Below are 21,759 nucleotides of genomic sequence, written 5' to 3'. Positions count from 1 at the left end.
AAGTTTGCTTTGATGAACAAAGCTTGTGGCGACCCTCCATGAACGCAGCTCATATCAAATACCGTATCAACTTGCTTCTGCAGTTTACGCATATTTTACAAACAGAAGAGAACAAAATCACGAGTAATCTATAACTCGACAAATCAAGAAACTAGAGTAAATGGAGAAAATATAACTCAAAAAGACAAAATTCATATGATGGAAGACTTCATGTCTATAGCATTAGCATAAAAACTATGTTTATATTTGTTGTATATGTATATTCCATTACATTGAGATAATATAAAGGTACAAAAGACAGTCCCAATCAGGCATTCAGTCTAATTTAAAAAAAAATAACACACACCGAAAGCAAATATCTGTGGAGGTAATTAATTCACCAGTTAGTGCAAATAAAATAAAATATTGAATCTGCAATATCCAGAACAGGTTATACAGCGAATTTACAACCAACTGCCCCTGATAATACGGCGTTGGGTGTGTGTTTCCTATCAATGCCTTACTGACGTTGAGCTACTTGGTAAAGAAATGGCTTCCAAATTTGAAACTCACAGAAAGAATTGGGACCCAAATGAACAAAAAGAAGAAACAGCCCCTTGTAAATATTGATCCTGTCTTTCCAGAAAGCAAGCGCGCCACAGGTACCAGTGTGATGGAATTAGCATCAGCATGTAACACGCCAAAAGATAAGACGAGGTTGACATCCTCGTTCTTGCCAAAAGACAAGTCCATCCCACTGCCAATCAAAGTCATGTTTCTTATTCTGATCATGCCAGCTGTAACATGAACCGAACTAGACGATTTTGCAGCAGAATTCAGCTGCAGAGCTGCCTCCTTTGTAGGGAACTCTGAAGCAAATGCGGGAGGAGTAGGGATGCTACCCAACATGTGACTGGCCCGTTTGATGAATGAACTCTTCATATCTGCAACATAAAAGTCATAAAAATGATAATCCCAGATCAGAAGTCGGGGCAAACAAGACCCTCATGCAATGAGGCATAAAATACTCTATAACATTACTTATCAGTTTCAATTGCTATATATATAACCAATCCTTTATAGGAAAGGAGAAGCCAATCTGTCAAAGACCACCTGTAAAACCGGGGATACAGCCAGATCTGCCATTTGATGCAGCTATCAGAACTCAATGATCACAGAGAAGGTGAGATGGTAGTTAAGAAATACAATTCCAACAAATATGAAACCAAAATCCTTGAAAGTAAATGTGTCTTACAGTTTTGCTCTCAATAAGAAGGCTTGTGTATTTACAACCTCTTTTTTTTTTTTTTTTTTTTTTTTTGTCCTCTTGTCGTAAACAGAACTATGTGTAGATAAGTTTGAACATATTTTAGTTTTTATTTTTTATTTTTTGGATATTTAGAACATTGTTCAAAAAACCCAGTTTGTCATTTCTCACCTGCTGAAAAGGACACAGCAGGAACAAGCAAAAGATCCCATCTTGATCGTTTTGATGCAACTCCCGCTGGGCTGGGATATGGGCTTGAAGGCGAAAACTTGTAAACTTGGTCTATATTCTGCTGCAAAAATTTTGATAGGGTTTGACTATGATGTTTTCAATTTTTACTTTGGTATGTATCTATATGCTCTTTCAGTCTAAGAACTATATTGTCTTTGTAATAATTTGTAGGATTTAACGACACATCCATCTGAGAATTGAATAGTTTTTTTAAACTCCAAAAAGTTAGAACATATTTACAGGTTGGTGTTCCATTCACAGCAATCGACTAAAAATTTATATATGAGGGCTCGAACTACAAATTCTGCTGAATAGGAAAATGGTTATGCAAAGATTTGCCAGTACAGAAAAATGATGCAAAAGATACTGTAATGAAATGTGCTACTGCTGCTGTTAACAATTCTAACTAATCTGATTCCCCCAGAAAGGCCTCTGTTATACTTTAATTACAAACATCAAACATTCAGAACAGGGACCAAAATATTTTGATTAATTTAAACCACATAAATGTGTTGATTGAATCTCTCAAAACATTTTTTTTATCTGATTTTCTGCCTGCTTGACTATTGGTCTCTATTGGTCTTGAACTCAAGGGAGTTCCACCAGTTAAACAGTGAAGATTTTGAAACATAAAGCATATGTATGTCTTTTAAGGTTAGCCTTCCATTTCAAGATATAACTTGTTTCATTTGATAGAATCTGAAGAAAAGGCATTTGAGAAAACAGAGATGGACGGTTGCAAAATCCAATGGACCATAAAGAAGAAAGCAAATAGCAATAATAATTATAATAAGGTGCAAAGCAACCTAGATAAGGAAAATTCAATACACTAACAGCCTCATCCAATACTTTTATGAATATGAACTTGCTGCTCGCAGAATGATGACAAATTGATTTGAAACAAAATACGAAGTCCAACTAAAACATTGGCATTAAAAAATATAGCTAATTTACACAGCTTGACACTCGGTCAATGTCCATAAGCCATTCAAACTGCAAACTATATTATGGAGCATAGTTACTATGTCAGTATTAGTAACATGCTAACCGAAAGACAAGCCCAAAAACCAAAAGAAACGAACATTACCAATTGAAAATTCTTATACAAAACCATACCATTGAAAAAGTCACACCAAGCTCTCTAGGCTAAATCCACACCATTTTTATTTTTTTTGGGGGCTTTGTCCCTCCATAATACCAATCAAAAGAAAAAATCTTATACCATAAGTGCCTTAGTTATATGTTCATATAAAATGCACTGCATCATTCTCCACACGTAGAATACTTGCTTCAAGTCGACACCACCAAATTCTGAAATTAAATAAGCACTAAGGCTTCAATCTTTAAGTTCATGTGATATAACTTCTGTTCATAGATAATATATATTTGAAATAGGAAATCAAACTTGATAAGGAAGTCTGGCAGAAATTAGGATATTCTAGAGAATTGGCAACTTGCAGAATGATGACCTATCTGAAAAACTAATAGCATTTCAACTAGATTCTGATACTCAGCTGAATATGCTTGAATAAATTGGTTTGGACCCACCTATATGATTTTCTCTAAAATTGAAATTTCCAACACCATTCCAAGAAAGGTACATACATGTATATATATATATATATATAAAGAAGTAAAGAATAACCTAAACCAGAATATGTCAAATTCAAAGTTTCAGCTTGTAGTAAATAGAGTGGTAGAAAGAATGTAATGTTTAGACACAATTTAACTGATTGAGAGCAGTATTCGTTTGTTTGTATAAACAAGTTTTGATAATAATATAAACTGAAAATGATGGATCAGAAGTTGTTTACTTAATAAAGAGAGCAATTTAAGAAGGCTCACAATTTTTGCTCTAATTTGAAGGAGTACTTGCTTCTGTTGGATGCCTTTGAGCTGGTAGGCCGATGTGCTTATAAGGGACATGGACTATCTTTGGCCAATCTTCACAACTTTCTGGTCTACACCTTTGCAGAAGTTGAGGGCAATCTTGAGTAGAGAGGTGCTGGAGTCCTGTGAGACATTTCGTACCTTCGGGTAAAATTGTTACTTGATGACAATCTGAAATTGCTAAAGATCTCAATGACACAAGTTTCTCAATCCACTCTGGCAAAGCTTTTAAGTCAGGACAGCTTCTGATTTCCAGACTATTCATACCCGTGAGGCTTTTTAACTCATTTGGAAGAAACATGAACTCTGGAGAGAAGCCTAGCAGGGTCAAACTTCGAAGGGCAGAAAGTTGTTGCAGATACTGCGGTAGAGTAACAATGCTTGGACAGTACATAATGGTCTAGTGCTCAAGACATGTGAGATTTTTGAAGCCCATTGATTATGAAGTCAGATTACTGCAATTCTCAATGGATAATTGTTGGAAGATTCTGTACATATGTGTTTGATTATGTGTTATTTTAGGTAGTTATGAGCTGTACAGATATTTAGGAATCAATTTTATTTTATTTTTATTTTTATTTTTAATTAAAAAAATTTATTACCAATTATGTATTCTAGAAAATGCTATAAAACTTAATGTACAGAAACATAATAAGATATCCCATTATTCACATTTTTCTGTTTCTATTTTATATGGTATCATAGCAGGTTAAACCTCTATGTGAAAAAGTGCGGCGGCATGAACAGTATCCATGTAAACAATAGTCGTCGTGAACACTAACCCCCATGAACAGTATCCTCTCGTAAACAGTACTCTTTGCATTTCTGCACTAAAAATGTCCGAAATCATGTCCAATTTTCAGCCCCAGTCTTCTCAATCTGAGCCTCAGATTGCCCGGAATTTACTTGAAAATCATCCTTTTTAGATCAATACAATCCGACTAAATGGTGATAATTTTCTCCGATGGTCACAATCTGTTTGCATGTATCTCAAAGAAAGAGGAAAAATTGGCTATATCACAGGAGATACAAAGAAGCCCGATGTGAATGATCCAGCCTGTGCTATTTGGGATGCTAAAAACTCTATGGCAATGACATGGTTGGTTAATTTTATGGCTGAAGAGATAAGGGCAAATTATCTCTGCTATTCTACAACCTAGGAATTATGGGATAATGTCTCACAAATGTACTCAGATTTAGAGAATCAATCCCAAGTTTACGAATTAACTCTACAACTTGGAGATATTCGCCAAGGTAAGGACTCTGTGACTAAATATTTTAATTCTCTTAAGAGAATTTGGCAGGACCTGGATTTATTCAATGATTATGAGTGGAAGTCACCCGATGACTGCAATTACTACAAAAAGATGGTGTATGTTGGCCAAGTCTTCAAGTTTCTTGTAGGTTTAAATGTTGAATTTGATGAGGTTCGTGGCCGGATTGTTAGAAGGAACCCTTAGCCCCCAACTGGTGAGGTATTTGCTGAAGTACGTAGAGAAGAGAGCCGGAGACAAGTGATGCTCGTGAATAAGACTGCAAGTACAACTAGACCTGTGGAAGGATCAGCCCTAATTTTATCTGAAGCCCAATTCAGTCGAAAGTCATTCCAAAATCAGTGGGTTGGAGACATGAATAACCTCCGCTGTGATTACTGTGGAAAACCTCACCATACTCGAGAGAATTGCTACAAGTTGCACGGTAGATCACCCACCGGAAGGATGAGCAAATATGGTGAACTGCGTTTACCCTTAGCAAACGAGGCAGAATCATCTCCATTTAGTAAAGAACAACTACATCATCTTCTTAAACTTCTAAAATCCTATTTGTCACCTAATACTCCTGTCGGGTCTATGGCACAAACAAAAAGCAATTCTTTGGCACTCTCAATTCTAGGAAAATCAGATCCTTGGATCATAGATTCAGGGGCCTTTGATCATATGACAAGTTACTCTAACCTGTTCAGTTCCTATTATCCTTATTCTAGTATTGAAAAAGTGAGAATAGCTGATGGTAGTTTGTCATCTATTGCGAGAAATGGAAACATTAAATTTCTAAAAAAAATTGCTCTAAAATTTGTTTTACATGTTCCAAAACTTGCCTGCAATCTTCCTTCTATCAACAAACTATCTAAAGATACTAATTGCTCTATTCTTTTCCTTCCTTCCATTTGTATTTTTCAGGACCAGAACTCAGGGAAGATGATTGGAACTACTCGAGAGATAAATGGGCTCTACTACTTTGATGAAACCGCTACTGGTAATAAAAAAGTTCATGGCCTAAGTAGTACTAGTTCAAACCTTGTCTATGATCAAGTTATATTATGGCATAAAAGATTAGGACATCCTAGTTTTCTATATCTTAAATATTTGTTTCCTAAATTATTTAAAGGAATTGATTGTTAGAAACTTCATTGTGAGTCTTGTCATTTGGCTAAAGATCATCGAGTTTCGTTTCCAATAAAATCTTATCTTGCTTCAAAACCATTTTATTTGTTTCATAGTGATGTTTGGGGTCCTTCTAAGGTTACTACACTTTCTGGCAAAAAATGGTTTGTAACTTTTATTGATGACCATACAAAGGTGTGTTGGGTTTACTTGTTGGAAAGGAAATCAGAGGTTGAACAAAGATTTAAAGAATTTTTCCTAATGATTGAAAATCAATTTCAAACCAAGATTGGTATCTTAAGATCAGATAATGGGACTGAATACTTTAATAAATATTTAGGAGCATTTCTGACCCAAAAAGGTATTATTCATCAATCAACTTGTCGTGACACACCATAACAGAATGGAATTGCTGAAAGAAAAAATAGACATCTTCTTGAGGGAGCTAGAGCCATCATGTTTTCTATGAATGTACCTAAATATCTATAGGGAAATGCACTCCTAACTGCTTGTTATATAATAAATAGAATGTCATCTAAAGTTTTAAAATATGAAACACCTTTACAAATTTTGAAAATCTTTTTTCCCACATCTCGGATAACTGTAGATCTTCCTTTAAAAGTGTTTGGTTGTGTTTGTTATATGTACATACCAAATGTTTTTGGATCAAAACTAGATCCTGAAGCTGAAAAAATGTGTTTTCCTTGGTTATGCGTCTAATAAAAAAGGATACAAATGCTTTAATCCAGTTACACAAAAGTTTTTTGAGAGTATGGATGTACACTTTGTTGAGGACCAACCTTTCTTTCAAAAAAATTCTCTTCAGGGGGAGAACATAACAAAGGAAGATAATTTTTGGGAAACTTTACCTATTCCAGAAAAATTTATACTTTTAATTATTTATGATAAGCAAATACTGGAAACAATTGTTGAAAGAATGGAACCGAGTGATAGTACACTTAATCTAAATTTGCCAGATATTACATTATCAAAAACAGGGGGAGAAGTACTACAAACAGATAACAATTCTCATCCTGAACTTCAGTTTTATACCAGGAAGAGGTTTCAAAAAGGTACTACTGTTCCAGTTGTTCCTCCAGCAGAAGTCCAATCCAATTTGCCGAGTGAAGGTCCTATAACTCAAAGTAAGCCTTCTTCTACTCATATTCCATCTCTTTCTAATAATTTGCCTAGTCCATCCTCCTTAGATCTTGATCTCCCAATTGCATTAAGAAAATGTACCCGAGCTTGCACAAAACATCTTATTGCAAAATACTTGTCATATGAAAGATTATCACATACTCATAAAGTATTTGTGTCTAGGATTTCTAATATGTATGCGCCAAGAACTGTTCAGGAAGCATTAGATGATCCGAAATGGAGGTTAGTTGTGATGGAAGAGATGAATGCTCTCGAGAAAAATAATACGTGAAGTATTACCGATCTACCTCATAAGAAGAAGATAGTTGGGTGCAAATGGGTGTTTACAGTGAAGTGCAAAGCTGATGAGAGTGTGGAAAGATACAAAGCAAGACTCATAGCAAAAGGATTTACCCAAACTCATGGTATAGACTACCAAGAAACTTTTGCTCCTGTTGCGAAAATTAACTCCATCAGAATACTTCTTTCTCTTGCAGTAAATTTCAATTGGCCACTTCATCAGTTCGATGTCAAAAATTCTTTCCTGAATGGAGACCTAAAGGAAGAAGTATATATGGACCTACCACCCGGATTTGAAGAAAGTCTTGGAAGAGGCAAAGTTTGCAGTTTAAAAAAATCCTTATATGGGCTGAAACAATCACCAAGAGCTTGGTTTGAACAATTTGGGAATGTAGTAAGGAGGCACGGATTCTCACAAAGCCAAACTGATCATACTTTATTTTTCAAGCATTCTACTGAAGGTAAACTAGCAGTTCTGATAATATATGTAGATGATATTATAATAACTGAAGATGATTTGTTCGAGATTAACAAGCTAAAGAATAAGCTTGAGGTTGAATTTGACATTGAAGACCTGGGAAAGCTTAGGTATTTTCTAGGGATGGAGTTTGCAAGGTCCAAGGAAGGAATTTTCATCAACCAACAAAAATACATTCTTGATTTGCTCAAAGAAACAGGAATGACAGGTTGTAAAGCTACAGAAACTCCAATAGACCCAAATGTGAAGCTAAAAGCAGCAACAACAACTGAGGTGGTTGATCGAGAACGCTATCAAAGATTAGTGGGAAGGCTAATCTATCTATCACACACAAGACCTGATATAGCTTTTGCAATAAGTGTACTAAGCCAGTTTATGCATTCACCTGGATCTACTCATTTTGAAGCTGTGTTCAGGATTTTGAGATATCTAAAAGGAACTCCGGGAAAAGGAATTTTGTTAAAAAATAGGGGTCATCTCCAAGTTGAAGCTTACAGAGATGCAGATTGGGCAGGTGATATAAATGATAGAAGATCTACCTCAGGCTACTGCACTTTGATAGGAGGGAATTTGGTCACTTGGAGAAGCAAAAAACAGAATGTTGTGGCAAGGAGTAGTGCAAAGGCAGAATTCCGTTCTGTTACATATAGCTTTTATGAAGTGTTATGAATTAAAAGACTGCTAGAAGAGTTGAAGATTCCTGCACCAGCACTTATTAAAGTCTATTGTGATAACAAGGCAACTATTTCCATTGCTCATAATCCAGTTCTACACGATAGAACAAAGCATGTAGAAGTGGATAAACATTTCATCAAGGAGAAGATAGACAGCGATGTGATATGTATGTCCTACATACCCACCACGAGCCAACTAGTGGATGTTCTTCCCAAAGGACTTCCTAGAGGGCAGTATGTAACACCCCATATCAAAAAATATACATGATTAAATAAGTTTGACCAAATTGACTAAGTTTGACCAAGTTTGACCAAGTGAATAATATATGGGTTGAAGTTGACTTTTTTAGTAGCCAATATTTTTTGTTTGACTGATATACCATTGTGTAGATCTCGTTGATACGAGTTCATAGACTGGCGGCATGCCAAATTCTGAGTTCCAGATAAAAAGTTATGGTTCTGAGAAGTTTTAAGCATAAGTTTTAAATCAGTGTCCAAGCCAGTCCCCAATTTTTGTTTGTTAGTGACCCAAAGCTTTATATAAGCCTAGGTAAGCATGTCAAATAGGAAACAAAGCCTAAAATACCCATTTCTTCCCCAAAACCCAAGAAATTCTCTCCTCAGACCCGTGGGTCCAAACTGGGTTGTTTCGACCCGTTTACCGTCGAATCGGGTCATCGCCGTTTTGCCCATTTTCGGCCAACCACCACTTACACGTGCCATCCAAGTAGAAAGATCACTTGAAGGCGGCCGTGAAATTTCACGGCGAGCAGAGGCCGGACTCACCCAGATCGGTCCAGCGAAGTCCGCGGTGCCCGGCGAGGTGGGTCGCCTGATTTTCTCCATTTTTGACTGTTTCAGGCCAACCCGTACACCTTTTCCACTATTTTTAACCCCTCTAAACTCATTTCCGTGGTTATTTTGTCCCGATTCCTCGCCGTTTGAAAGATCCGACAACGGGAAGTTCGGCCGACACTTCAACAGTGTTTTCCGGCCACCTGAGGAAACTTTGGACCAAGGTGAGCATATTGATGAGTTCCTTGTCTCTTGGGCTTTTCGTCAATATAAAGTTTGTGAATTTTGGAGGTCGTTTGATAATTTTTCCATTTTTGGATCAATTAGTTAATTTTCGGATTGTGTTTGGACAAAATGGGTCAAATTAGTTAAAATTGGAGTTTAATTAGTGAAATTGGATATTATTAGGACCCATTAGGTGGTTCGATTTCAAAATATTAGGCTTCGGGAGAAAATCCCCAATTTTAGGTATCGGGTCCTAAGGACATGCGGTATAATTGGACTGTCCGGTGTCCAATTTATGCAATTTTGTAGTACTGTAAATCATTTTGAGACATTTGAGCTATACAAGTGTCTCTGATTTAGTTATTTGGAGCATGAAAAATATTTTATTATATTACAGGCACTCGAGTTGAGCCTGGAGGCGATCCTGTAGAGGAGCAGGCGTGAGCATCTACATTACTGTGAGTGGTTATTAATTTTAAAAATGTTTTGGGTATATAGTATAATATATATATGTGGTTTGATTATTTTACTTATACCTATCGTTTGATTTGAATGTTCATTCTATAGATGCATGAGGATCTGCTTTTACACATATGTGTTATCCTTTTATGTGACTTTTGTCAATATTTTAAACGTTTGGCAATTCTAATGAGTTCATGAATGAATTTGTGGTGTTTAAATATTTTGGTATTTGAATTGATGTTTTAAATCACTTTGGAAATTAATCAATTTGAGAAGGCATGTTGAAAATTATATGATTTTAAGCATGTTCAAATATTTTATAAATTTTTAGATGCTTAAAATCAGTTTATGGTGAATATACTTTACTGTGATATTTTCTTATTTTAGTAAGAAATCATGATTTAAAGTTTTTTTAAAAATATTTAGACAAGCGGTTGAGCGTGAATATTAAATTATGATTTATGATACGATAAGATACTGTATCGGTTATTTTAAATTGATATACCATATAGTACTAGAATTTGGTTTAGTATTATATTGCAGCGCGCTGGGTTTACCACGGTGCCGTGAGGTTGGTTTCATCCAACGGTTATCTATTATTACCATGGACTGTGAGGTCAGGTATATTCGACGGTTTATTATTATTACCACGGTGCCGTGAGGTTGGTATCATCCAACGGTTTATTATTGTCACGGACCATGAGGTTGGGTACGTCCCGACGATTAATTGATATTTCCACGACACCTTTTGTATATTGAGGGTTGTGAGATAGGTACATCGTTTAGTACATTGTGTACGTTTGAACATATTGTTGATTTACAAACATTGTGGTGATTTCTGCATTTTCATATTTATTTGGTGGAACTGTATTTATTATATTTTATACTCAAATATTTATATCTTGATTTGAGATATCTTATAATATTACAAAGATCGTCCATTTTATATTTGAGCATCGGTTTTATGATATAGTAAATTGGGATACAAGTTTGGGTTTTGTAAAATGATTTTTAAACGAGGAACTTTTTAAACGAGTGGAACAAGAGGTCTTGAGAGAAAGATTTTTCAGAAATAAATTATTATTTTTCTATTATACTATGCCACTCACTGAGTTTTTCTATCTCACGTTTTATTATTTTAAATTCATTCCCCTAGACCCAGGAAGCTAGTAGCAGTCTACCTCGCACACAGCTTATCGTTTTGTTCCTTCCACGACAACAGCCGTATTTATCTTTCCTTTATCTACTGTTATCTTTTGGATTTATTTATTACTTATTTGTACTCCTAGACTTCGTCGATACTCTTAGAATGCTCTGATTTTAGATATGAGACTCAGTAAGACCATGGTACTTATGCGTGTAGCTATGGCCTATAATACAGTAGGTCGGTTGTAGACTTTACGCTGTTGTGGATTTATTCATTTTTTTTTATATACATATTGAGGTATTATTGTTATCGCTTGTGTTTGTTGTTCACATTTTAAGATGAGGTTCCATTGGATATTCTCTAAAGATTATCCAGTGGGACTTCACTAGGCGGGGCCATCCGGGGGATCCTTGAAAGGTTCCCAGGACGGGTCCTGTCACAATATGAGAACTTAGTTAGCAAGCTTGCCATGAGTGATATATTCATGCCAGCTTGAGGGGGAGTGTTGGAAGATTTTGTGCATATGTGTTTGATTATGTATTATTTTAGGTAGTTATGAGCTGTACAGATATTTAGGAATCAGTTTTATTATATTTTATTTTTATTTTTAATTAAGGAGATTTATTACCTATTATGTGTTCTAGAAAAGGCTATAAAACCTAATGTACAGAAGCATAATAAGATATCCCATTATTCACATTCTTCTGTCTCTATTTTATAATAATGTTCAAAGGTTACTGGAGCCAGTAGTCCCAATCTCTAGCAAAAGCATAAGTCCGTGGCAATCACCAATCTCCAAGGACTCCAACGCGTTGAGGTTTTGCATACCATTTGGCAAATAGGAGAGTTTTTCACACCACCGGATTGTCAATGATTTCAGCGCAGTAAGGATTCCAAATGTAGGCAGTGACCAAAGCAAGGGACAAGATTCAATCTCCAGAGATGTAAGAAGAGGATTGTTTGCGGGAAATGATCCAGTGAAACATGACAAATCTTTGGCATCATAGTCAGTTGCTGACATTCATTGATAATTAGTTTTGTCAAGCTGGGGAAGAGATCTTCACCATCTGGACCAAACCATTCTTCCAAATTTGGAAAATCAATGAGAGATAGTTCTCTGAGTGCTGGAAATGGCCTGCTGGTGCTCTCCCCATAAAATTCGTCACCAATACGCTTTACTCCATGCATTCCTTGCAGTAAGAGACGATTAAGAAACATATGATTGCCAAGGGTTGGAAGATTATCACACCACCTACAGTCAATCAACTCAACAGAAGTCAAAAAGATAAGAGGTTTCCAATCTGGAAAGGAGTAGCCCAGCTATTCTTTTACAAGCAATCTTTTTAAATTTTCATGCGGCATGAGGCATTCAAGAACATCTATTCTTCGAGCATCAGGTTGAATCAAGCTTTTCTGCCTTTTAAATGAGTGGTTTTGTTTTCTTTCTTGGAATCTTGTAAAAGCAAATTCCTCTTCTGGATTGGTATTTAGACAACAGTGATCAGCATCATCCCTCCAATAGAGTCCCAATGACTCAATGCCCTTCATTTTCTTCAGTGCTTTAAACCCTGGGTAGAGCTTTACAGGCACATTCTCTAACTGTGTAATTTTCAAACTCCTTAAAGGTATAGCCATTGCAGAAAAAGCAAGTCAATAGCACCACCAATAACGAATAATGGTAATGTTCAAAGCACATTATGAAATATGGATTTGTGGACTATGCATGACTCTGTTTCTAGGAGAGATTCTGGTGCATTGACTGAGGTTTCGTCCAAAGTTAACATGGCAGTCAATGCTTCACATCCAGAGTTATTGAGATGTCTGAGGCTATTCATTCTTGATAAGTTGGGCAACTCTTTGAGATTATAGCAACCGCGTACATTCAAAGTTTCTAAGTAATTTAGTTTTTCAATGCTATATGGTAGGGATTTGATATGTGTATGTGATAAGTTAAGATACCTCAAAAACAGTATTGCCCCAATTGAGTCGTCCAAAACCTCTAGTCCACACACACTCAAATCCAGTTCATGCAAATATTTAAAACTTGAATATAATTTACAAGGGGCTCTTTTAAAATTACCTGCTGAGAACAATGAGAGAGTCCGTAAATATGTTGCTTTCTATAACACTTTAGGGATATCTGAGGACCTAAAATCACAAACAACATATGAGTGTCGAACTCGTTCAATACTCCTTCCAGTTGGGGGAGAATCATAGTCTAAAATCATAAACTCTGTTCCAGCAATGGATTGCACAAGATCATAAATGACATCATGCATCTTGTATCCAATAACCATGCCATTATGACAATCCCTCACCTCTTGGAAGAAAGACATCCACAGAAGATGGATGAAGTTATCATTGCCTGTTTCCTCCGGTGGTTCCCCTTCTATGCTGGATTTAATTAAGCCTGCTGCCATCCATTGGTGGATTAGTTTCTCTTTGTGTATTTGGAACCTTCTAGGAATGATTGAGCAGAATGCAAAGCAACGCTTGAGGTGAGGTGGTAAATGGAAGTAACTCAACCTCAGGGCTGGTAGAATTCCATTCTCACATTCACCCAATTTCCAAAGTTCACTGTTTTGCACACTCAACCACTCCATTTGATCTCTTTTGAGGCGCATGAGACTTCCCAATGTTTTTGCCGCTAATGCTACTCCACATTTTTTGACGATTTGGTGTCCAATAGGCAAGAGATCTGGGTACTTTTCTTCTTCTCCTGGTTGAAATGCACGCTGCTTAAACACAGACCAGCAAGCATCCTCAGACAAAACCTCCATATAATATGGAGAAGTTGGGGAGTTCATCATGAGGGCAACTTTCCTACTGCGGGTTGTGATTATAATTTTGGATCCATTAACACCGCCTTGAAAGAGTGGTCTCAGTCTTTCCCACTCGTCTTGATCTTCTATCCAAACATCATCTAACACAATCAAGTATCTTTTCTTGTCTAATAAGTTCCGAACCTCTGAATGCAGTTCCTCCATGCTCAACCACTGACATTTATTATTCTTGTTAACAGACCGAAAGATTGCCATCATTATGTCTTTAGCACCATAGTGATCATGAACGAAAACCCATGTTTTGACATCAAAATGCTGCTGGACCCTCTGATCATTAAATACTAGTTGAGCAACGGTAGTCTTTCCTAGTCCTCCGAAGCCGACAATTGGTATACATAAAGCCTCTCCTCCTTTAGTAGCTTCACCAGATAACAGCAGCTTCACTATGTTTGCTTTGTCTTCCTCTCTCCCATAAACTTCTGATTCAATAACAAAAGAGCTAGTTTCCCTTCTAACATGAAACACGCTGGGCTCCCTTAAATTAAATTTAGACCCCTCATCCATGGTGGTTTCTAACTTATCCAGCATATCTCTTATCTTATCTGCATACTTTATCCGCAAACGGTCAAGTTTCTGACCAAGTGCTGGCATTCCAATGTTTCTATAAGTGATGGTGATCTCATCAAGTATGTCTTCAGCATCATAAACAACTCGTTTGAGCTCTGCCAACCAAGTTCTCACATCTCTATGGATCAGTTGATGCTGTTCTGCATCTTCAAGAACCGATTGAACATAGACTATGGTGCGCTGTAACTTTTCAAGGTTATCAGTGAGGTTCCACATATTACCAAGCTTTTGTAGGAGAGGAGAAGCTAATCTGTCATAGACTACCTGTATGACTGGAGATAGAATGAGATCTGCCATTTGTTGCAGATATCAAATTCAAGGATCAGAGGCCACTCAGGCTTGAATGATAGCTGTGAAAAAATTAAAAAAATGTAACTCCTAACTACAGCTAGTAAGATGGTTTTAGTCGTTGAAGCAAAAACAGAAATAAATAAATAAAGAAGAAGAAGAAGAAGAAAAAAAACAGAAGAAAAAGGAAAAATTGTTTTTGTCAAACGCTAGTCACCATATTTCAACAACGCAGTCATGTACATTTAATGCCCCTTGCTGTCAGAAGTTGGTTTGTCTACACATTTTCCTTTTCGTATGGGGCAAGGTATTTGTTGGCGACAAATTATTCAGTACATCTAGTATATCAAAGTGGTAATCTTATTAGAACGCTTGACTTGACAAATAATGACGAAAACCGTGAATGTCAACAAAGAGAATAGCATGTACAACATGAAGACAGAGCCTCCAAACCCAAGACTAAAAAGAAAAACAAAATATAATAAAATAACAGAAAAGGAAAAAGGAAAGTCTTTTAAACCCACATATTTATATATATATATATATATATATTTTAACACCCATAAACCACATATTAGAAGCATAGCATACTACAAATGATCAAAGAATTTTTTTAAGAATTCATATATTTTCAATTGTTTATGAACAAAAATATATATCTTGTACACATCAACAATTATCTTAATTTTAATTCTTTCAACAAAAAGAAAATCTTAATTCTGATAAAACTCAAGGAGTCAAAGTAATTTGATAAATATTTGAAAAATAAAAAGTTAAAATAAAATAATAGTAGCCATCATTTCCATTTATATTGTAACATCCAGTTCATCTACTTGGCTAAGGATTCCAAGTCTAAAGACTCGCTGGCCTTTGTTTTACTAATGCCCAATCTGTTTTAACAAAGGCCTCCAATGTTGGCATTTCCAAGACTTCTCCTCCTGCACAGCCTGCAAACGCATGTAGAAACTGTTTATATATAGTTTTTTTAATAGATAAGCAAACTGTGGCAGCAAATCATACTAAACCAAAATTTGTACCGGTTACTGATTCTTCAAAAGGATCTTTTTTTGGCCTTCTCCAAATTAAGGCATAGTTCCTGGTCTTCTTTCACTAGAAAACAGAGAGAATGAAATTGGTATTCATGCACTGTCAAACACACCTTTGGATGGATAAAATTGTTTTCAGTATATATGTTCGTAATATGTGTATGCATCTCACAGCTTCTTTGCAAGCAGAGACACCTAAATATTGATCACTAATTAAAACACGTTTCCAGTGTTACTATTCTGAAGTTAATTACATTCACCACTCAAACATAGGCCTGTTAGAAAGCGCATGGGTATACCTTAATCACAAACATTAAACATTCAAAAACAGGACAGGAATTAAATTTTGGTCACGACAAAACCTTCTAAAATGCTTTTCTCATCTTTGAAATTAATATTCTTTTTTTTTTCTTTTTTTTTTTTTTTTCCCTGCATACATAACTGTATATGAACTTGATGATCTTTGAACTCGGAGAAAAATCAACAGGTTAAACATTGAAGATTTCTGACGAACAAGTTCACTAACATTTCAAAACACAAAGCATGTATATCCCCTATATTTACAAGTTTAGCCTAGCGTTGTTTCTGAGAACTACTATCTTTTTTCCTTTAAAAAAGATAAGAAGGTGCAAAACAACCACAAAATTCCTTGATTATCTGAATGTGATCTTGGCTAGCAAATATGCAAAAAAATTGATGCAAAAAAAGATTATAATTGCAACAAAAATATAAATATAATAAATGCAGCTAATTTATATAGTTTGCAAGTGGCCAACGTCCATAGATAATCGAAGACTGCCAGTAATCAATTTACTGTACAATGGAGAATACTTTAATTAAAACCAAATCTATAACATAGGAAATATTATGTATGACAGTCTTACTATAAGACAGTAACATGCTCATCAAAAGCCAGCTCAAAAACAAAAATACGTATTGGAATCAGAACTCTTGTATAGAAACCTTGCCATTGTAAAACTCACCTCAAGCTCTCTCGTCAAACCTCACTCCACTATGCTTGTGTTAAGAACCAATATAGGTATAACAATAGCATAACAGGTAAATGAAGATGCATGTTTGTTATTGCAGACAATATTAGATGATATTTAGCTAATGGAGAAAGTATTCACCGATTCAATTTCAAGTTTATTTTTTAATCCGAAGAAATAGATTTGTTGTTACTTATTATGCTGTGAACTAGAAGAGAAAAGTATGAGTTATAACTAATTCGAAGAGCCAACACTTACTTAATAGCAAGCTCTGCTTCTATGAAGAAGAACTGCTTGCTTCGGTTGGATGCCTTAGTGTAGGTAGTCCAATATGCTTATATGGGACATGGGCTATCTTTGGCCAATCTTCACCCGTTCCCTGTCTGCACCTTTCCAGAAGTTGAGGGCAATCTTGAATTGAGAGGTGTTGAAGTCCAGTAAGATATTCTATTCCTTCAGGTAAAAGTCTTATTCTATGGCACTCTGAAATTGCTAAAGATCTCAATGAAATAAGCATGTCAATCCACTCTGGCAAAGCTTCTAAGCCAGGACAGCTCCTGATTTCCAGACTATGGAGGCCTGTAAGGTTCTGTAACTCCTCTGGAAGAGAAATGAACTCTGTACAGCAGCCTAAGATTGTTAAACTTTGAAGGGCAGAAAGGTGCCGTATGCCCTGTGGTAAAGTAACAAGACTTGGGCAGTACATAATGATCAAATGCTCAAGAGATGTAAGATTTTTCATGCCCATTGACAAAGAAGTCAGATTACTGCAGTTCTCAATGGACAGAGTTCTAAGGTTACTGGAGCCTCTAGTCCCAACCTCTGGCAGAAACATGAGACTGTGGCAATCACCAATCTCCAAGGACTCCAAAGCATTGAGATTCTGCAAACCTTTTGGCAAATAGGAGAGTTTTTCACACCACCGAATTGTCAATGATTTCAGAGCAGTAAGGTCTTCAAATGTAGGAAGAGAATAAAGCCAAGGACAAGATTTAATCTCCAAGGAGGTAAGAAAAGGGTTGTTTCCAGGAAATGCTCCTGGGAAAGATGACAAATTTTCTATGTTATCAATTACAAGAATTGTGAGGGAGGTTAGGTTCTGAAAGTAATCAACTAAACATGCAGCGCAATCATGCAGCTCTAAATGTTGAATAGTAGATATAATCTGTGGCATCACTTTGAGCTTTTGACATTTTTTGATGATTAATTTGCTCAAGCTGGGGAAAACATCTCTACTATGTGAACCTAACCATTCTTCCAAATTAGGGAATTCAATAAGGGTCAGTTCTTTGAGTGCTGAGAATGGCCTCCTGGTGCTTTGTCCATAGAACTCTCCGCCAATTCGCCTTACTTCATGCATTCCCTGCAGCAACAGACTGTTAAGTAATGTAAGATTCCCAAGAGTAGGAAGACCCTCACATCTTTTACAATCAATCAGCGCAACAGAAGTCAAATTGATAAGTGATCTCCAATTAGGAAACGAGAAGCCTGGATAGCCTTTCACAAGCAGTCTTTTTAAATTTTGGTGCGGCTGGAGGCAACTAAGGATATAGTTTGCCTCAAAAGCATCAGGTGGAAACCTGTCTGACCTTATTGGTGATTGATTTTGTTTTCTTTCTTGAAATATGGTAAAAGGAGATCCATCTTCTGGATCAATGCTTGGACAACAACGACCGTTATCACCCCAGTAAAGTCCCAACGACTCAATGCCTTTCATTTTCATCAATCCATAATACCCTATGTAAGGGGTGTCACGCACATTCTCTAACTGTGTAATTTTCAAACTTCCATGGAGGTCAAGCCGTTCAAGAAGCAGCAAGTCAGGAATGCCACCAACAACAAAGAGTGGTAATGTTTGAAGCTCATTTGGGGTTTGGGGGAGAGCCATATCGATCAATGCTCTCCTACCCTGTGTGATAAAAGTGGAAAGCAGTTGGAGATTATTGAAGGGTTCGTGCAAAGGTAACATGGTGGTCAATGCTTCACAGCCAGTGTTATTGAGATGTCTGAGGCTTTTCATATTTGCTAAGTTTGGCAACCCTTCAAGACTATAGCAACCAGATACATTCAAAGTCTGTAAGAAATGTAATTCTTCAATGAAACGGGGTAACGATTGGATATGTGTGTGAGAGAGATCGAGAAACCTCAGAAACAATAACTCACCAATTGAATTATCCAGAACCTGAAGACCACATCCACTCAAATCCAGCTCCCGCAAATATTTAAAGCTTAGAAATACTCTGCGAGGGACTTCTCGAAAATTTCCTTCTGAAAATAAGAAGAGAGTTCGTAGACGCTGAGCTTCATATAACTGTTCTGGGATCATTGAGGACCCAAAATCACAAACCACAGAAGAGTGACGAACTTGTGCATAATTCCTTGGAGGAAAACCGCGTTGTAGAATAGTTAAGTCTGCTCCAGCAAGAGATTGAGCAAGATCATAAATAACATCATGCATCCTGTATCTAACAACACCACCATCATTACAATCATTCACCTCTTGGAAGAAAGACATCCAAAGAAGATCATTGAAGTAGGCATTGCCTATGTCCTCTGGTGTTTCTCCTTCTCCATTGGATTGAATTAAACCTGCTGCCATCCATTGACGGATTAGTTTCTCTTTCCTGATCTCATGACCTCTGGGAATTATTGAACAGAATGTGAAACAACGCTTCAGATGGGGTGGTAAATGGAAGTAACTCAATCCTATGGCTGGTAGAATTCCACTCTCATATTCAACCAAGTTCCAAAGTTCACAATTTTGAACAGCAAGCCACTCCCTTTTCTCTCTTTTGAAACGCATGAGACTTCCCAATATTTTTGCAGCCAATGCCACTCCTCCACATTTTCTGACAATCTGCTGTCCAATGGGCAACAGATGCGGGTGACTTTCTACTTCTCCCGGTTGGAATGCACGTTGTGTGAACAAAGACCAGCAAGCATCCATGGACAAACCCTTCAAGTAATATGGAGAATTAGGGGAGTTAATCATCATTGCAACTCTTCTACTGCGGGTTGTGATTATAATCTTGCTTCCATCAACAACTCCCCTAAAGAGTGGCTCTAGTTTTTCCCAGTCACTCTGATTTCTTGTCCAAGCATCATCCAATACAATTAAGTATCTCTTGTCATGCAACAAGTCCCGAACTGCCCTTTGAAGTGCATCCATTGTTGAGTACTGACATTTCTCTTTGCTAAGAAAATCAATGACAGTCATCATTATTGACTTGGCATCAAAGTGATCAGAAACAAAAACCCATATTCTAGCATTGAAATGCTGTATTACCCTTTGATCATTAAACACTAATTGAGCAAGGGTGGTCTTTCCAACCCCTCCTAAGCCTACAATTGGAATGAATGACACAGCTCCTCCATGTGTAGCTTCACTAGATAACAACATCTTCACTATATTCTCTTTATCTTCCTCTCTTCCACAAACTTCAGATTCAATAACAAAAGAACCAGTTTCCCTCCTAACATGAATCACACTACGCTCTCTCAAATTGAATTTAGACCCTTCATCTCTAACAGCTTCTAACTTATCTAGCATCTCGCTTATATCATCAGCATACTGTGTGTGCAAAAGATCAAATTTCATACCAAACCCTTGGACTCCTCCGGAGTTGACAAGCGCACCACTTATAGTAATATCATCAAGCAGGTCCTCAGCATCATAAACAACACGTTTGAGCTCTGCCAACCATGTTCTGACATCTCTATCCATCACCTGTCTCTGTTCTGCATCTTCAAGAATGGATTGAACATAGACCAAGGTTCGCTGTAACTTTTCGAAGTTGTCAGTGAGATTCCACATATTACCAAGCTTTTGTAGGAAAGGAGAAGTCAACCTGTCAAAGATCACCTGTAAAACTGGGGGCACAACTAGACCTTCCATTTTCCTTTTCTTTTCTTTTTTTTCTTTTTTGGAGAGCTACAAAATTCAAGGTTCAGAGAACTTCTGGTGGAATGATAAAGAAGAAACAAAACCGTTCTTTTTTTTTTTTTTTTTGTTTTGTTAGTCAACCAGACGAGCTTGGAATGAACGTGAGGATGAACGTGCAATTGTTAAAAACTTGGTATATTTTTAGTCTCTTTCATATATGAATAAATAAATAATTCGAGAATCGGTCATTAACATCATGATTAAGTAATCATGAAAGCCTCCATCAATAAAATGATAATGATATGTGGCCGGTTCATTGAAAATAAGAAAGAGGGAACGATATTGTAAGGGCCAAGAAATTCCCCAGAATGTCTGGGAAATTTGACCCAATACCCTTAGTTGAAGGGTGTTAATGAAATCTACCCCATCCCGTTTTAATTTTTTGCTTTTACCCTTTTATTTTTTAATATTTTCCACATTACCCTTTTCATTTTTCCCAGAACGGAGCATGAAACTTCCCAAGCAAGCCCCTAACCGAGCTCCGAACCAAGAACTGAGCCAACCTTCAATCCAGTCGCAATTTCGTCCAAGGATCTCATCTCCTGGCTCGAGCCCCATCAATTCCACACCGAGAACACTCCCTAATTCATGCCAAGAACGCATTGATCGAGGCAGAGAAAGTACTCTCACTCTCTCTCTCCCCAAAGACCCAGCCCCTCACATCCTCAGAGCCCTAGCTTTGGATCTCATTGATCGGAAAAACTCCGCGCTTAGATCCCTCGACCTGGCTCTGTCTTTTCCGTGCGTGAAGTCACTCTTGGAGAAGAAGCGTGGGGATGCGCTAGTCAAGAGGCCGAGTTGACGATGGCTGTGAATCGGAAGCGGAGGATGACTCGGCCATGGACGAACGACAAAAAAAAAAAAAAAAACAAAAACCAAAAAAAAGTCAAAGGATATTTGATACAAAAGGTCAAACAAAAAAAAATCAAAATTAGATGAGTAAATTTCATAGACCCCTCTTTCAGGGTATTGGGCCAAATTCCACTAATATAATCATGAGGACTGGATTTTATATATTTGGGCCTCCAATAGCAAAGTGGGCCTAATAACACATGCAGGCTAAATCCAAATACCCGAGTCCTTAATGCGAAGCCTACACAATTGCTGTTGA

The 21,759-nt window shown here is 36.9% G+C and overlaps 2 protein-coding genes across 2 annotated transcripts; both read right to left on the bottom strand.

Annotated features, from left to right (window-relative positions):
• Positions 1–13,092: 13,092 nt before the first annotated feature.
• LOC107426518 (putative disease resistance protein RGA3) lies at positions 13,093–14,679 on the bottom strand. Its single transcript, XM_016036717.1, has one exon. The coding sequence runs from the start codon at positions 14,677–14,679 to the stop codon at positions 13,093–13,095; it is 1,587 nt and encodes a 528-aa protein (XP_015892203.1).
• A 335-nt stretch (positions 14,680–15,014) lies between these two features.
• Positions 15,015–21,546, bottom strand: LOC125424286 (putative disease resistance protein RGA1). The gene is made up of 3 exons (XM_048481133.2): positions 16,964–21,546; positions 15,708–15,780; positions 15,015–15,617 (listed from the first exon to the last, which is right to left on the bottom strand). The coding sequence occupies exon 1, from the start codon at positions 20,598–20,600 to the stop codon at positions 16,983–16,985; it is 3,618 nt and encodes a 1,205-aa protein (XP_048337090.1). The 5' UTR covers positions 20,601–21,546; the 3' UTR covers positions 15,015–15,617; positions 15,708–15,780; positions 16,964–16,982.
• Between the last annotated feature and the right edge of the window lie 213 nt (positions 21,547–21,759).

This window comes from Ziziphus jujuba, chromosome 9 (genome assembly GCF_031755915.1).
Source record: "Ziziphus jujuba cultivar Dongzao chromosome 9, ASM3175591v1".
Taxonomy (NCBI): Eukaryota; Viridiplantae; Streptophyta; class Magnoliopsida; order Rosales; family Rhamnaceae; genus Ziziphus; species Ziziphus jujuba.
This window is presented reverse-complemented; position numbering and strand designations above follow the sequence as displayed.

Excerpts from the sequence above, each read along its gene's own strand:
- LOC107426518 (XM_016036717.1), bottom strand. The coding sequence starts at position 14,679 with ATGGCAGATCTCATTCTATCTCCAGTCATACAGGTAGTCTATGACAGA.
- LOC125424286 (XM_048481133.2), bottom strand. The coding sequence starts at position 20,600 with ATGGAAGGTCTAGTTGTGCCCCCAGTTTTACAGGTGATCTTTGACAGG.